Source organism: Hippoglossus stenolepis, chromosome 10, assembly GCF_022539355.2.
Source record: "Hippoglossus stenolepis isolate QCI-W04-F060 chromosome 10, HSTE1.2, whole genome shotgun sequence".
NCBI classification, from domain to species: Eukaryota; Metazoa; Chordata; class Actinopteri; order Pleuronectiformes; family Pleuronectidae; genus Hippoglossus; species Hippoglossus stenolepis.
Window position 1 is genome coordinate 15,975,204 of NC_061492.1, and position 16,136 is coordinate 15,991,339.

Sequence of the window (16,136 nt, forward strand, 5' to 3'; positions counted from 1 at the left end):
GAATCTACCAATAAGAGTGGCTAATAAGAAATCACTATGGTTGTAAAAAGCTTGGCAGGCTTTTGAGTGAGGGTGTTGCATCTGTAATAATGAACGCAAAGCCAGGATTTGAATGGTTTTGAAGTAATCATTAAGAAAGTCAAGCGCCACACTGAAAACATTCACAAAAGGTTATTTGGAGCAACAAAACCAAGGAATTAAGTGAACACACTCGGTGTTCATTCTTTCTGCAGGTGAAAACCAAAACATGCAGGCTAGTGCTCTCTTCCAGTGAAATATTACCATTTTTCAAAACTTGTCAGCTGGCAAGAGATTATGGGGATGGCTGAGGGAGCAGCACAAACCGCTGCCTCTGTCCTCAGAAGCCTTGTCTCAATGTGTCAGACATCAGGAACATAATGAAAAGGCAGTCATGTGTGATGGAAAGTAGCAGGGCAGTAGAAACGGACAGAAATCAAACACTGAAACCCCCAGAGAGAGAGGATGGATGCAACACCAAGCCTGTGAGTCCTATAGACATTGATCAACAGGGATAGACAGATGAGCTGCAGGCAGGCTACATCTTTCCTGGTTTAAATTCCCCCTGATAACAATGTCCTGGAAATCAATATTTATCAGTCACTGAACATGGGCGGTAAAGACCATGAGCAATTTCAACAAACCTCTTCTCTGTTAAAGGACTGTTAATAGAGGAGATCTTAGTTTGCCTTTAAGTTTAATATACCAATTCTTATATTTAACTGGGAATTTAGGAGCATTGTTGCCATGGAGACAGACAGTATTCAATGGCAGCCATGGTGAATTTCGAAAGGGAATGTGGTTACCCTGGAAACAGCCACACGAGTAAGCTGAATCCTCCAAGGAGGGAAAATAAAAGACAAGACGTAGACAGCATGATGACATTTATTACAAACCATTTAAATGTCTCAAAAGATTGGATAGGTGATGAGGATGAAGACAGAATTATTATTAGTTGTTTTTTTATTTCCAAAATGACTTCTACAGCAGAAAGCTGAGGTGACAGGTAGTTAGGTGGGTGGTTAAAATAAAAAATTTGATTATGATCGTACATACATGATCGTACATTATGATCGATAAATTTACAATTTAAATAGGCGGTAGTCAGAATGTAGTTACATTCTTAAAATCAATAGATAAATCTATAAAGGATTCTTTTTTCTTTCTCCGGAGGACGTGCATGTGTGAACGCAAATGTCCGAGTGAGAGCCTCCGGATTCTCTGCAGACTTTCACCGCCAGGCCCCCTAGTATTAACACAGCAGGAGTCCCCCCGCTGTTCTCTGCAAGAGAGTGGGGGGTCAAAAAACTAAAAGAAAATAAATATCTCTGTGTGAAAAGGCGGAGCCAAAGATGGAGAAGACACCGACAAAGATGTCTAGAGAGTTTGTGGTGATACGAGCCTACGACGGTTTCTGTGTGTTGTAAATAATATCACGTCATCGCAACAGCGGAATTAATACGTTCCTTCCTGCCTCTGCCGGCTGCACTATTTGTTGCTGTAGAGAACGCGTCTGTGCAGAGAACCTGCCGCTGAGCTGTGCATGTGTGAAAGACAAAGTGCAGGTAAAGTACAGGCCCAATTCTCGGGTCTTTATCCACAGGTCATGTCTAAAAACAGCTTAGGAGTAATACGCAACAAAGTAACATGATAGCTAAATATATAATGAGCATCCACTCAATCTGCTCTCTTAAACTCAAGTGTCCTTCTACTAACCCAGGGAGTTGTTTTAAATATCTGCATTAGATTTTAGCATTACTATTCAATATATCACAGGGCTATTTTTTCTTATAAAATTTTAGCAAATAACATAGCAATCAAAACAAAGCAGCTAATTATCTAAACTAATCCACATATATTTTAAAAAAATTATAAAATCAGTTATTACAGTCACCCTGGTAATGCTGGTAGTATAATAATTCTTCAGCATTTCTACTCTGTGCACCAGTGTAACATGCTTGTTACTTCCACTGAAAACTAAAGGTTAGTCCTGATCTGAATATAGTCTCTAGACTTTTCCAAATTCATCTGCTTCCCTAAAGGGGGGGTGCTAATCTCAACAATAATCCACTCCGGATTACCGTTATCACATTTCCCACCAAATCCTTTTACGTTGGGGACCAGCTTTTCAAAACTCAGCTGGGAGTTAAGCTTGGGTTACTTTCATCTCTATTTGATGTGACCGTGAGACGGCTTGCTTCACTCAGTGCTGTTGACTGGCTGTCATTTCAATGTCACCCAAGATTTACTTTCCTCTTCAGCCACACACCTTTGAAGGCGATCAATATGCTGTGACCTCCAAAGAATGTCGGTCAACCATAGATCATCTGCATAGTTTACCCAGATGTAAAGATATTTACTCAACAATGATGCATTACCAAAATGTAAGTGGGTTGCAAATGTGCAAAGTGTTGTGTTAAATGCTTTGAAGCATTCGACTTTGTGGCTTTTCCTTCTTAAAGTTGCAGTGTGTAGAATATGGTGACATAAAGTGGTGAAGTTTCATGTTGCAGCTGAATACCCCTCTCCTCACCCTCCCCTTCCAAACATGAAAGAGAACCTGTGGTAACCTTCAGTTTTTATAAAAACTCAAAGGGTGTTTAGTTTGTCCAGTCTGGGCTACTACAAGAAACATGGCGGCCTCCGTAGAGAGGACCCCCCCTGATGTAAATAGAAAGTATTTCAATATAAAAGGGCCCATTCTAGGGTAAATAAAACAGATATTTGTATAATTTAGATGAAACACACTCGTGAAAACATCACTAGGATTATTTTATATTACATTTCTGTCAATAGATCTCTTTCACCTAAATCTTACACACTGGACCTTTAGGTCTCCTTCGTCATCAGGCTACATGGAAACAAAGCTTTGTGAGCTTTCCCTTTTATTACATTTGATTGCTTTAGATGGCAGACAAGGGCAGCATGTGACTCTCTGCTTACCTTAAGGCTAACTCATTTGACAGTGAAACAATTGAATGTGACAGGTTTTTGTATAAAGTTAAATTTTTGTCCAGACTAATTCATGGAATCATAATCTCCTTCCACCTTTCAGACATATGACAGTAGTACACGGCACAGCCTCTGAGGACACCACTGGTCATTTAACGTCTGTGAGAAGCTTCCAAATTCGCAAACATAACCTTCCAACCAACATGTGCCATGCTCTCAGTTACCAATGGCAAAGGAAAGCTGTGTGACAGGAGGTCCAGGGTCAATTGAAAGCTTGGAGCTAGTCAGGGAGAGGAATCCCACCACAGACAAGACTTGGTCAAATCCCACTATACGGCTGGACAGTGTAAGGTCTATGTGCAAAATTTGGGACATAGTTGAAAACCATTGTGGAACCTCCTTTATCTGTTTGCACATCACCTCAATTGGACATTAAGCGCACCTTGCAATCGGGAGCTGGCTGGGTAAAGTCCACTTAATGTCCAGTTCAACTGACTGAGACGTGTATTCTCACATGCAGCTCCTCCTAGTAATGTCCTGAAAAGCTCATGGTGTCACTGCTTGTGTTAAAAAACAGCTCTGGTCTCTCGCACAGCTCAAAGTTCATAGTCTGAATAATAAACTGCTGCTTCACCTCTCTCCCACTCACTGTACAGAGTAGATTTGAGAGTGCCCCCTGATCCTGGGGCAGTGATGGCGACTTTCTTCTATGGGAAGTAGCTAAAGTTTGTTGTTAAGTGATCTGATGATAGAAACTTAGGATGTTCATACTTAATTGGATAACCAACAATACGAATTTTGACAGATTAATACCCTCAGTTTAACAAAAAAAAAAAAAATATCTATAATTTAAATCAGACGTACTTCCTGAGGGGGACTCCTCTAGTGGGGCCCTATCTCTACATTCCATCAGTACCATCTGAGTTGGTATTCTCTGCCGTGGGTGACTAAGCACCAGACTAACCCCACAGAATGTCAACAAGTTGCTATTTCAGAATAAAAACCAGTAAATCCATTCTCTACGCTGATGACTGAGGTAGGCCAGGGGCCTGTTTGTTTATTGCGATAGTCATATGAACATGCACGCAGTACATTTTGATGCACATCAGTGTGACAAGAGATAGCAGGTGCTATGCGATGGTCTGTCTGCAAGCCGATGGGGTATAAACTTTATGGATGTTTTTGACTGTCCAACGCCCAAAGGCGACTGACGGTCTGACAGGTCAGTGTGTGTGTGACAATTTTATTTTATTTATTTTGGTTCTAAATAGTACGCTTTTATCCTGGTGGTTTACAGTTCCTGAGTGACAGATATCAATGAGAATTTGTTTAATAAATGTACATTCCTGATAGAAACTTAGGCACATTCATTTTAAAAGAGCACCAGCCAATAGAGACATTCCCAACCAATAGTGTAACTTCAGTCAGTCACATAGAACTCAGTTGAACAATGGTGTTATTTAATCATGAACTAAACTCTATCACTCACTCACTCAGGGATGAAGTACTGGACTGTGGCCAGTCCAGACAAAAAGCCAACAGCTGGCCATGATTCCTGGTTCCAATGAGCATTAGTGACGAATCAGCTTCTTGCTTCCACAGCAAAACAGACACAGGCAATAAAAGTCTCTGACAGAATGTCCAGTGAGGAATTAAATTCACATCCAAAAACTACTCACATCTTGAACAACCCAGCTGAGGCTAGCTGATATTTACACATTATTATACAGTCAAGTAAGATATTCATATGCATTATATAGTATTATATGCTTGTATGTTCTCTTACGTGAAAAAACTTCCATTACCAAACCAAATCAAACGAGGCATTCTACTTCAAATCTTAAATATATTGACCACTTGGCTTGAGAGGAATGCTTTTCTTTGAATGTTTGTGTACCATGGGTTTGACTGTTAAAATGAGGACAACTCTTTCGCAATACCTCTATATACTAAATTCCGCAAAACTAATATAGTGCAAGAAAGGTCACCATTTCACTGTATGAAATTTGACAACAGGAGAGCCAAAGGACAACATTTTTGACAGCTATTGTATTCTCTGAAAGAAGCAGCCATACCCTGGGTTTTCTCTTTTCTTTTCTGTTTTCTTTTCTATTTCTACAAGAAGATAGGAACTTAACCTTGGTCTACTAGTCCACTTACAGTGTTCTTTAAAAAGGCCAAATAATTAAATCTGTGGACAACAAAAAAAAAAGATTATATCAACTCTGAGTTGTACTGTTCCATTAAGATACAATATCTTACAACTTCTATAGCACGTGAGCTACCAGGATTACCTGCTAGGTAAATGGAGACTAAAGATTAGGAGGTTTGTCACAAGACTAGATATCAGCTTTTGAGATGATTAACTGATCTACATAAAAGTGAGACAGCACACTTTGTTTCTCTCTCTTCTTTGTCTTATTGTGTAGCCTTGTTAGATTTTATATCTGTCTGAATGCCGCAATCTTACTCTCTTAATATTTCCTCAGAGTTGTAAGTCTGACATTAGGGGGGGGGGCATTTAATAAGCCGTAACTGATCTGTTTTGCCTCGCCTGCACATTTAAGATTTAAGGTTAATAAAAGGAACAATAGCACACAAGCTAAACACACACATCAGGAAACCTCTCTTTATCCTGTCAAAACTATGACTAGTGCAGAATGCTGAGTAATGAAGATAAGGATTACACAAGGGTGTGAGCAGAAGGCAGGAATCCCTCTACCGATTACACCCAAACCTTAAAAGACGTTGCACTTGCAGAACAACTACTGTCCTCCAACCAAGTATTACACTGTTTATATTTCAAGGGGGTTAGTCATGCAAGTGAATGCAACATTGCTTTTTTAAAAATTCAAATAAGGAACCTGTTAACCTGGAAAGCAGACCAATCTGCGAACTTGTGTTCACATGGGACTGGCTGCCCTCCCATTCAGACTGATTTTGATTCGTCCAGAAAATGGTCCGCCCAATCACAGCCATGTATGTTCAACGGGTTTGATACAGTGACAGAGGAGTGGCGCCACAGCATTTTTGTTAACACAGATGGCTGGAGCTGATATGAAAAGGTCTTTTGAATCCTTTATCGAAACTGTATTAAATGAACTGAACAGTAACTTTTCTTTAAAAGAAATACAAACAACTGCTGCACACTCGGTATATATTTTGTAACATAGCGCTGTCACTCTACACTATGGGACACATTTCTTCACTCTGATAGTTGTAGGTCTACTCTGCAACCCTTGATAACTCCCCTCGAAAATTAAATGTGAATAGCAGATACGACAAGATGAGTGCACCTGCCAACGTGGGTCTTTTTTTTCAAATATCTTTTTTATATTTTTAAATATCTGCCACAATTAAAATGTGGGCTATCTCATTTGACAGTGAAACATGTTCAACTTGTCATTATACTCCTGGCCACTTTGGTGTATTTTTTAATCAAAACTTTTGAAGAAGCTGCTCCTTTTTGTTACTTCACAATTAGCTGCAGTTATATGTTAAAACTACCAGTAAAGATTTAAGGTCTTGAGAGTGTAAAATGATCTCCAAACGTTTTAGAGGAGAAGGTTTTATTATGGATGTGTTGACGGTTTCATTTTGAATTGTTCTTGGTGGTTTACAGTTAACGGTTGGCTGGCAAGTGACAGATATCAATGAGAACTTTTTTTCAAAATGTACATTCATAATAAAAACTTAAGCACATAACTTTAAACAGCAACAGCCAATGAGGACATTCCCAACCAATGGTGTAACTTCAGTCACATGGTAGAACGCAGTTGAACAATGGTGTTTTTGATCATGAACTCAACTCTATCACTCACTCCCTCCAAAGGTTTTAGAGGAGAAAGTTTTATTCTGGTGGGTAAATGTGACTGGTTCCTGGGCATTTTTCTGTGCAGTCACCAAGAATGTTCTCCCTGAATCAATCCTAGCTGGAAGCACACACTTCCAAAACACTGTACTGCTCCAAACAAGCTGCGCAAATAAGATGGTTACAGGTTTTACTGAAGGACATAAATCAGATGCGACTAAATGTGCAGGACACTTAAATCAAAGCGTAACGCAGCCAGAATCAGGCTGTAGCCTTCACATGCCCATAATCAAGAAGATTTGTTACCGTGATCTCCTGCAAACTTGAGTTTTAGTATAGGTTCATTATTGAAGAATATAAGCATTTCTACAATGTAACAAATGATCTGTACATGCAATGTATAATGCCGTTTTTTTGTTTAGCAGTTTTGCAAGAAATAATTCTCAAGAAACCACAGTGAAGGAGGAATGAGCTGCAGCTGACAGGCACAGTTTGGGGGAACTCAACCATCCAACATGTTATCAAGGTAACAACCACCCCAGACAGTTCCTGTTGTATGGAAAACACTCAACAGTTTACAGTGACGCACAGTAAAATCAAGCGGTTAATCCAAATATATGGAAATTAGGAAAATTCGAGCCACTGAAAACCTGAGCATGCATGGTGGTGCCAGCATTGTGTATTTAAATACATGCTTGATCAGTCCAATTCTAAACTCAATTAATCAATCACTCAGTCATTACATCCCTAGAGGCTCAAGTTTGCTCCAAGGATTGCTTTCTTGATTACAGTTTTTATTATAATATCTGAGCCTGAATTTACTTCATCAGATTTTTTTGCTTTAGCCAATCATCTGTCCGAAGAAATTAAATTTACTATCGGAAAGTACAACATAAATGCAGCCATTTCATCTCAGCACTTTAAAAAAGACACATGTAACAACTATTCACTGCTTAATCCCACAGCCCAGTACTGGTGGCGAGTACATTACACCTTAGTTTTGTCCACATAAAAATATAATACTAAAACCAAAGTGTTTGGCGTCCTCTCTACTCAAGTTCTTGCGATCAATTTTCACATTAAAGTAAACGGCGTAACACAACACCACTTCAAACATCTGCCCATGTGAACTTTTACGAGGCAAAAGGGAAAGATGGCAACATGTGCAATAGCAGCACACATGGACGACTGGAGGGAGCCAGCAACAGAATAATAAACAGAGCAGAGTCTGCTGGTCACTAACAGGGTTTATTGTGCATGGCTGAGCACCCCTTAGACAGAGACAAAGAAAACAAGCAACAAGAAATATGGAGATGTAGAAAGGTCTCCGCTAAATGTTCTGTGCATGTCTCCATCCCTGAGCACTCACCATCTGTTGGCTCTTTCTGGACGCCACAGACAGATGTGAGAACATAATAGGATACATGATAGAAAGAAAAGACAGAAGACGGCCCGAAAAACTGAAGGCGTAACTGTTCTCCAGTATGTAGAAGAACACACCTAATCGAAATGCATTACAGTTAATGACAACAGAAGCCAATGAGCCCGTCTGCTGACTATCCCCCCTGTCCGATAAATGTCTCCTTTAAGCTGACGGGAATCGGGTGGGGGGGGGAGACTGAGAGAGGAAAGTCAGGAGGACTCGGCCCGCTTGGGGGCATGGACTGCTGAGCAGGGCGGACAGTGCAAAGCTGAAACGTGGCTTTGTGGTTACACGGCGTTCCTGAAAAATGTCCCCTATAGTGACAACAGAAAGAGGACAGTGCACTGGGCCTGGCTCCATCGATTGGTCACAGTGTAGGAAATGAAGCTAACTGAGGGGGGGAGAGAGGTATCATCAGGAAGCATCTGGCATCCTCCATGTGGGTACTGAGGAACATCCAGATTCAAATAGCCACTCCTGCAAATATGTTTCCCAGCCATTTCAGTATTTTTATCAACTGTTCCGTATTAAAGAGGGCCGGAGGTTGAAGGCTGCCACGGCCTGTCTCCAACAGTCTGCCCTTTGGTCATGGGTTACGTCTGTATCTCTGCTGAGGTGACAATGTAGTGAAAGACAAAGTGGTCAGAGGTTACCACTGATAAAATGTGAAGCATTTATCTGGACTTCACAATCGCAGCATCCACAAGGCTTCTAACGTGCAGTGATTTGCATTGGGTCACATCAATGTTTTTTTGTATTTATAAAATTGACCCCTTTAAGTCTTTATTGCTAAATGTAACAAACAAAAAATGTAAAATGAAAAAAAGTACAGTGCAGTAAATTTTCTACAGGCTGCACATTCATGGATATTTATTTTATTATTTTTATTTGTTTATTTATGAGCGTGTTTGTTTTATTATTTTACTTTTGTAAAAATTACTTAGGTAAGAAAGACTCAGTTAACCAGGGTTGAGTTAAAAAAAGAAATATTAGTTTGATGTGTTTTGTTCCTTGTTTCCACTGTACCGAAAACAAACAGTGACCACAAAACCGAGGGACGTACCAAGTCGTGATGTTTTGTGTACGTTACAGCCCTCCAATTTAATCAATTAAGTCATTGGTCAATAAAATGTAAATTTCCAATGGTTGCTGTGAATAGTATTTTTGGACATATCAGTAATGTTGTACTGAACTATATTATGTTGGAAGATGTTTACAATATTTTGCCCATTCCCATTACACACACATAAGGGGCCATCCGTTATAACATCACCACCACTGACCACAGCCTAAATAATACACAAAGTAGACAACAAAAACTAGAAAATAGAAAACCGTTGAACTCATGCCAGAGGTGTTGGATTGCACTAGATTTTACGCGTGTCCCTAATAAAAAGGTGCCAGTGAGTGTGTATCATTAATGCACTGACTATCTTTACAGTGCAGATACAGAACAGCAGCCATTAACCACTGCACGTATTTCTGCCTGTTAAGCTCCCTCTGGCTCCGAGGCCCTTTAACCCAGATAACACACTGTCCAATTGAACGACAAATTCCATGATGAGGCAGGATTCTTATCTAGTATAGATGAGCCATGATACATGTCACAAGGATTACTCAGGGCTAATGAGGAGAGGCACAATGCACCAGCTCCTGCAGTGCACTCCAGTGATTTAAGTGTTTAGGTAAGGTCTACAATTCTGTGTTGTGCAGTGAGCCAATGTAGGATATCTGGGATGAGGTGAAGATGAGGGGCTGGATTGTGACAGTATGGAGGAGAGCATGCGGTCTGTTGATTACAGGTAGTCCAACCAGTGGGAGAAAGACAGACGGCTGCTTTGGGGATAGTGGGACGGTAATTAAGGCGAGTGTGAGTGGCCCACATGTGCACACTAACACTACTCTATAAGGAATTCATGACTAATCAAGAGAGAAAAATACTAAATGGCGCTAAGGTGGAACATAGGGTTGGTACTGAAATCTGGAGCCTTTTGAAATAGTTGCCGTGCTTACAGGCAACATAAACATGATGCCACGAAAAGCACATCAGCCGGGCAGTGTGGGCGTCCCTGGCCCAAGTGGTGGGGAGGAGACAGGTGATGACAAGTTTGGAGCTGGAGTATTTTGCTGTATTAGGTACAGAAACTGTTATTTGGTGTTAAATTATTGCAGTTGGGCTAGGTTTTATTTATTATGTGTAAATTTCCTAAGAGTTTTGCAATATACATTTATGTTAAGTACAATTAAAACAATTTGCAATAAAAAGGTATTTCTCATTGACGACTGTTGTTTATGATTTTAAGGGGAAAAGCAAGATTTCTGGCACCGTTTAGGAATCGATTTCTTAAGTAGTAGCACTGTTATCGGGAAAAACCCAAACAATGCCCGTCCCTAGTGGGGGCAGCTGGTTCTCTGGAAAACTATGACACCAAATGATAATTACAGTTAGAGGTTAAGCCTCTATGAACTTAGTATCGTGTCTAGGAGAAACGATCAAACATCATACATGAATCAGCTACAGATCAGCAACCCTGCAGGTGGTCGCTGGTCTGGACTCGATGCCTTGCTGAATGGCACCTCAGCTAGCACCGAACACTGCCCGCACCCTTATCAAGCTGCAAGGGCACATGTGTATGTATACAGTATAACCAACAACCTAACAAGTCAGGAAACCCACACATTTTACAGAACAACCACAGTTTCCATCAGTGGCAGACTGTGGCAAAACACACCCCCTCCACTTTAGTGAGTTGTCTTTTTCAATACTTCCTAAAAACAGAGATGTCAAATCCCCATCCAGTTGTGTTGACACATCCCTGAGCCCTGAGGAGATCACAGGAAATACACCAACTCCGCAGTGATGTCAGGGCCACTGACCTACATCGAAACTTGGTTTTCCTCCCTCCTCTGGACAGCTGAGCCTCATGAAATGAAATCCTTAATCCACCCTGTCAGTGAGCTCAAGCAGATGGGAGCAGGAATACTTACTCGAAGGTGAAGAAGAGTCCACAAGTCACCAGGATGAGGACGAGGGTGAGGTAGAAGACCCCCGTCTGCTTGGCCATCATAATCCTGCCATCGCAGTAAAACTTATTCCGACCTGGGAAGGACTCCCACTTCTTCTTCTTCGGGGTCCTCTTCTTGTAAGGGGTCTCCATTGGCGTGGAGCTGCGGGTGCTGATCTGACTGTACTCGCACTCTCTCATGGACTCAGACACCCCGAGATGCATCGATGGCCGATTAAAATCTCCACAGCTGAATAAATCCGGGGGCAGATGCGCCTCTGCGAAGACAAACACAAGCAAATCAGTGAAGCAGACGGCACGATCCGCCGGGACAAATGTCTGTGGTGCAGGAAAGTTCATCAAAAGTGAAACCCCACTTCCTGTTGAAAGGAACGTCCACGTTACATTCGAGTAGTTTACCGAGGAGTCACTTAACCTCAAAGTGAGTTCAGCAGAGCTACTAATAAATGCGGTTCAGCAGGTTATGCTAACCTCACGTTAGCTAACTTGGGAAATAACTTCACTCACACATACACACACCACAGCGTCCTTTGTTAGCGCCCTAGCATCTGAGGCAATCTTTAATGTTGCTAACACGAGCTAACGCTGCTAGCAAGTTAATTAACATTAGCGCGCTGGCCAAGTTGTGTAATTAGGAGCTAGCTTGTTGGCCGCTTCACTTCACCCACATAACCAGTGGGTCCGTGCACTCGGGTGATTCGACTCGCAGCTCCAGAGGAGACCCGAGAAACGAGGGTTGGAATGTGCGGCTCTGTCTGTCAACCAGCGCCGACACAGAGGCTCCACATCCCGGCTGTGCTCGCCAGCTGTGGCCGCCGAGGCGACAGTCGGAGCGGTGTCTTACCGAGGGGAAGGTGGTCGTCGTGTCGGGGTGTTGTCGCCTAGCTGCTCCTGTCGTTACCCGGGTTTGTTGCGAGCCGAGGACGAAGCGAAGAAGAACACCATGGTTGGAAGTTGAAATGGCGAAAAAAAACTGTTTTGAAAACAGCCGCTCGTCGCCGAAGAAGAAGAAGTTGGTTTTTAAAAAATCCAGAAGGGGGGGATCCGGAGAACGAGCACACGGCGGCGGGGAGCTTCTCTCAGGCGGGCTCCAGCATCCTGAGCGCCCGCTGCTGCTCGGGAGAAAACACCAGCTCACAGCCGAGGGTCCGAGGGTCTCACAGCGATGAACAGCGACCAGCCGCCGGGGATCAGCATCACTCCACCGCGGTACTGAGGGAGAAAAGTTGCAGCAGGAAGGCCGGTGGACAACCCTCCGTGAGTCCCCCTCCACACACACTGCTGCCCCCTCACAAACAACAAACATCCACACGGAGCTCAGCCTCCCCGGCTCCTCCCCCTCAACCCGGCCGCGAGTCACTGCTGAGGAGGAGGACGGGCTCGTTACCGCGGGTCTCGATCTGTGGTCCGCGGACCTCCAGGCGGCCGCTGGAAGGCCTGATGTGACACTGTGGTTTCCGGTGTCAAATCTCACTGCACACTTCAATGTGTGTTTTGAGCTGTAATCCAGATTATGTGACTGTTCTTTGATCAAACACATTAATGCTGGCATTTATATCACATTTATTACCAAATTTCAATTTTTTTAAATCCACATTTTATGGGTTGATCATGTCTCATTACGCCACCTAGTGTTTCAAACAGTCTTGGACCTTAGGCTTACATAAACTGCCTTCAGAAATGCACTGAACTCCCTCTGTGTTTTCTATGGAGGGGGTGCATGTGTGAACGCAAATGTCCGAGTGAGACGCTCCGCGGTTTCTGCAGACATTCTCTGCCTCACAGTAAAATCTGTAGAAAAGAAAAGAGAGGCTGATGTGTGAACACAGCAGGGGATCCCCCGCTGGATTCACTGCGAGCGAGTGTGTGTGTGTGTGTGTGTGTGTGTGTGTGTGTGGGGTTGATGACGCTTCTAAAGCGTGACAGATGCAAAAATGGAAAAAACAAACAAAACTAAAGGAAGTATCTACTGGTGAAAAAGCGGTGACACACACGTAGAAGACACCAACCTTATCTTTGTGGTGATAAGAGCTGACGATGTTTTCCGGGTGCAGTAAACATGATCACGTGATCTCCGCAGCAGAGTTACGTCACTTCCTGTCCATGTCTGCTGCACCAGGCTGCTCCACCTCTCGCCTGAATAACGCAGAGGATTTAACTCGACATTTATATATATATATATATTAAAACGTAACACCCTCTAATCAAGGGTGGGGGGCCCTGCCACCAGCGACTGCTCAGGAGTGAGAATCTGTGTGCAAGCTCGTTTCATTTTCAAATCTATGTTGAGACTAAACCCCGAAACCACCACATTATCTACCATTCAGAGATGTCCCTGTCCCTCTGCTGTCTCTCACACACACACACACCATCTTAACCGCTGGCAGCCGCCGGCTCGGGTCCATCGTGCTCCTCAGACACGGTTTAGCTCCAGCTGTCTCAACCCCAGACGCCTGTGCTGGCAGTTCAAACGGCTCGGGACGATCGTGGTCTTGGCCGTCAGGAAACTCCAGAGGCGAGAAGCCTTAACTTCATACGACATTTCTGTCAAAATGTGTGTGTGTGCTTCCACTGGAGTCGTGGCTCAGAGCTCCACAGTATAGACACTAGAAACGTTTGTGGACAGATTCATATTCAAGGCTTAACCCCAATGCCATGAAATAATCCCTGAGTTATTTCTCATATTGCTATACCTTATGATGCAATTTTAGGAAATTAAATATAGATATGATTAAATATACGCAGGAACCATTTAAAAAGATTTACATCATCAACAATTCACGTCATCAGACAACTCAATACTTCTTGTTCTATTACTCCTGACTCATAGCTCCAGATTCCAGTGATCTTTAATCTACAAACATTGAAAAAAAGTGTAGCAATCAAACAAACTCATTAAGTTTAACTAGTGTAAGTGTAATAAGCCTGTTTTACTAGCAGAGTTTGTTTGATGTGGATTAAAAATACTGTTCTTTACTCAGTACACCATATTTGGCGTTAAACAATAAGGTGGATATAACAGATTGTTTTTAAGAAAGATTAAACAATGTTGAGGTAAAACCTTTTTTACCAGCAGTTAACGTATTTACAGGAACTCATATACGACATGTATCATCAGAATCAGTTGTTCAGCTCAGTTGTGGTACTGCAACCAAAATATCCTCTCCAGCCCAAATATTTTCTTCCCACAGATTAGATGTTAAACTGTGGACAGGACACCAAGACCTCAGACACAGTCAGTGTATATGCTCTGTAATGTTACATGTTATTCATAAAATGCCCTGCAGCACAGACTTGACGGTCGATCATTGAATGACTCAACATGATTCAGGAACTTAGACAAAAACAAATGTTATTGACAGTAAATGGTTCTTTAAATGGGGGCGCAGTTCTTCTTATTAACTGTGTTTCTACTGAAAACAGACTTGCAGCGACGCAGCCTCACACACACGCCAAGTACAGTTCTCCAGTGATGCAATTTCCTCAGCTGAATGAGCACAGATGATTGCATCATCGGCCTACTGTTCCTCTGTCATCTGTCCTCCTCTTAACACCTACACACACTCACACACACGGGCACATGCACACACTCACACACACACCTCCTCATCGTGCTCGGAGTGGTTTTGCTCATTCACTCCCACAGTCATACAATTAGCCACTTTCTCTGAAAAGAAGTCTGGCTGAATTTCATGTTATGTGAGAGGACTTAATTGTTCAGGCTCACTAAAAGAGAAAGAGACATTTATTCTCCCTGTAACTTCATGTTCGGCCGATGCATTTGTCCTCGGATAAGTAGGAAGAGAGAGTTCAGGTGTGTTCAGATTGGAAATAGAGCATCACACACACAATAACTGTGTGTGTGATGCATGTGACGTAAAAGGCAGCGTGAGAGCCTCCGGAGTTTCCGCAGACTTTCTCCTTCTGGCCCCCTCGTATAAAGTCAGCAGAAAGTCTGCAGAAGTTGATGTGAGAACACAGCGGGGGATCCCCCACTGGATTCACTGATGATAAGTGATGATTGATTGGTGATAAGAGCCGGTGTCGATGTGCTGTAAATACAAATCACGTGATCTCCTCAGCGGAGTTAATACGTTACATCCGGCCTCTGCCTGCTGCACCACCCCTCACCTGAATCCTGCGGAGAATTAGTTGCTGTTGTGAACGCGTCCGAGCAGAGAACCTCCTGCTGCGTTGTGCATGTGTGAAAGGAAAAACTGTAGAGAAGCTCCAGTCCCAGACATCCGGAGATCCTCCGCAGGACATGTCTGAAAAGGACTTGAGATATAGCAGGTCTGTGTGTCCATCTATTTTCTACCCGAAGCTCCCAGTCCAAGCCGGGAGTCTGGCCGGGGGCATGATTGGCCTGCCGGGCATGTGAAGCTATCAAATGGCACATGTTTTGCCTAATCTGTTGGAAAGCTGTGGATGTTGTCAAAGGCTGCTAATGATCTGTAAGCCCTCCAGACTAATTCCTTAACTATGGCCCTCGTTAAATAGCGCCATGACATCTGGCCCGGGCCTCGCGTTTGTGTTGGGAACTGGGCGGACATGATAGGGACTTTGAGTCAGAATCCAAGAACAACACAGGCCTGAATCACTTCCTGCCAAGGCCTCATCCAGGCTGTATTGTTCCGTTTAGAGAGCCGCACAGGATGAGAGAGAATAGGATTAAAGCCTCATCAACAGGCCCATGGACAAACTATGGACACAATTAACATGTATGGAGTCTCCCGCAAAACACATTGTAGCACATCTCCGGAAAGGTCTGCATACGCTTTTGTTTTTTACCCAGAACTCATTCATCTACCTATGTTTAGCGGTGAGAGGCAGCAGGGCGGAGCACCCGGGCCGGTGGCAGCCAATAAAGACGGCCGGCTTCTTCTCAGCCACCACATCCATCCTG

At 42.9% G+C, this 16,136-nt stretch overlaps 1 protein-coding gene across 2 annotated transcripts in view; it reads right to left on the reverse strand.

Annotated features, from left to right (window-relative positions):
• The window catches only part of zdhhc14 (zinc finger DHHC-type palmitoyltransferase 14), a 48,213-nt gene extending 35,647 nt beyond the window's left edge, over positions 1-12,566 (reverse strand). Inside the window, exons 1-2 of one of the 2 annotated variants that reach the window (XM_035167405.2) lie at positions 12,075-12,566; positions 11,193-11,487 (exon numbers count right to left, since the gene is read on the reverse strand). In XM_035167405.2, the coding sequence (XP_035023296.1) occupies positions 11,193-11,434 (242 nt within the window). In that variant the 5' untranslated portion in view covers positions 11,435-11,487; positions 12,075-12,566. The remainder of the gene's footprint in view (positions 1-11,192; positions 11,488-12,074) is intronic. The other variant, XM_035167404.2, reaches the window with a different exon arrangement.
• Between the last annotated feature and the right edge of the window lie 3,570 nt (positions 12,567-16,136).